At 44.5% G+C, this 1,877-nt stretch overlaps 1 protein-coding gene across 1 annotated transcript in view; it reads left to right on the forward strand.

Annotated features, from left to right (window-relative positions):
* Positions 1 to 738: 738 nt before the first annotated feature.
* Positions 739 to 1,877, forward strand: part of LOC107090695 (XK-related protein 7-like) — an 8,398-nt gene continuing 7,259 nt past the window's right edge. The window contains exon 1 of the mRNA XM_015384244.1: positions 739 to 1,274. Coding sequence (XP_015239730.1) covers positions 739 to 1,274 — 536 coding nt within the window. The remainder of the gene's footprint in view (positions 1,275 to 1,877) is intronic.

Here is a 1,877-nt window from a genome sequence, read left to right on the forward strand (position 1 = left end):
ACAAATGAAGGAGATTAAAAGTTGCTAAATGCTACTACTGCTAAATTGGCTTACTGTTCTCTTCTGGATACTGTTCAGAAATGAAAATAAGGATTTACTACCTAAGTAAAAAATAATGTGTTATTAGAATTCTACTAATTTAACATCTATAAAAGAATATTATTACATTTTTAATTGTAATAATCATAATTATACAAAGTTTAAAAGGTTTACTGGCTATACTTCAATATTTCTACACTGAGAAAAAAAAGCAACCTCTTTTGCCACCTTTCACTTAATTATATTTGGTTACTTTACACATTTTTTTTTTTCATGTTAGCTGGTTAGGACGTAAAACAATTGTGTTAAAGTAACTAAATATGATTAAGTAAATACCAAAAGTGTTTTTTCAGTGTATATATTCTATATATATTTGTTCACTATATATTTCAATAGTAAACAAATGTTTTTTATTGTATTTTTTAGTACTACATGTATTTAGACCTCATGTTAAACAATATAACCTGAACTGATGTGAAATATGATGACAGCAGACCAGCAGCTTTTCATGCCATTTAAATTGAATTTATCTACATTAAATCCACTGATTGATCAGCGGTGTTGGCTCCCCATCTCCCAGCCTATCCCGCCTCCTTACTCCCCCCTCCTTCTCCCCCACACCCGGACCGACAGGCTGCTCGCCCCCTCCCCCTCGCCTCCATCATTTTCCCATCTCTTACTCTCTTCCCCTCAACAAACATGGCCGCGAAATCTGATGGTGCTCCTGTCTCTCCGCGAAACGAAATCCCACACGAGTGTCCCGCCAGGTCGGACCCGGTAGCCCCGGAGTGCCGTGTGAAGGAGCATCGGTACAGCCTGCAGGACTTCTGCTGGACGCTCTGCGTCCTTTTGGTCTTTTTCTCGGACGGGGCCTCAGACCTGTGGCTGGCTGCCGACTACTACCTAAGGGGGAAGTACTTGTTCTTTGCCTTGACTCTGGTCTTTGTGATCATTCCGTCCGTGGTCGTGCAGGTGTTGAGCTTTCGGTGGTTCGCGTATGATTTCACGGAGACCGTGGACAGCGGCACAGCCGCGGCCGCTGTGGTTGCAGCGGCGGGAGCGGAGGGAGGCGACTTCAGCACCAAGGACAGCGGCGAGTGGGGCGCTGGCCGGGCTGCCGCGGCCGGGGGGCTGCCGGGGCCGGCCGGCGGGGGGCGAGTCCGAGGCTGCTGCAGAGCCTTTATGTGGTTCTTTCAAGCCCTCATTCACATTTTACAGCTAGCACAGGTCTGGAGGTGAGTCTGAAAACTGGTCGTGATCTGGGAGGTTTGGAACACTCTGTCTCTGCTGTTTTTTGAAAGAGCAAACCCTGCACAGTCCAATGATCCACCCCGGTGTTACAAAAAACATCATCATTTAGGGGAAACTGTGCCAAAAAAGGATGATTGTGTTTATGCATTGTGTGACATATCTCCACCAATTGGCAAGGGGATTAGACTCCACCCTCTCCATCTAACCCCCAGGTTGACCTTGGGTCAATTATTCCTTTGAAAATTATACAATTATACACCTTTCTTTTTGTTAGAATGATTAATAAGCCACATCCCTGGAATTTTCCTGGATTTAAATCCTCAGTGGCAAAGTGTGAATCCTCATTGTTAACATGTAAATAGTCACATTAAGACACAAAGTTATTCACAACTCAAACAGGCTGGGCCGGATTTTAGCAGGGGCTTACCGGGGCTGCAGCCCAGGGCCCCGGCATTTCGGCGGCCCCGAAGGATGTTTTATATTTTTGTGAATGGATAGTCTCAGAATTTAATCAATGACTACTGTATTTTCACGACCATAAGGCGCAGTCTCAGTTATGTGTGCCATTTCTGTATTTAACACATACA

This window comes from Cyprinodon variegatus, unplaced genomic scaffold, assembly GCF_000732505.1.
Source record: "Cyprinodon variegatus isolate N-32 unplaced genomic scaffold, C_variegatus-1.0 Scaffold309, whole genome shotgun sequence".
Classification (NCBI taxonomy): domain Eukaryota; kingdom Metazoa; phylum Chordata; class Actinopteri; order Cyprinodontiformes; family Cyprinodontidae; genus Cyprinodon; species Cyprinodon variegatus.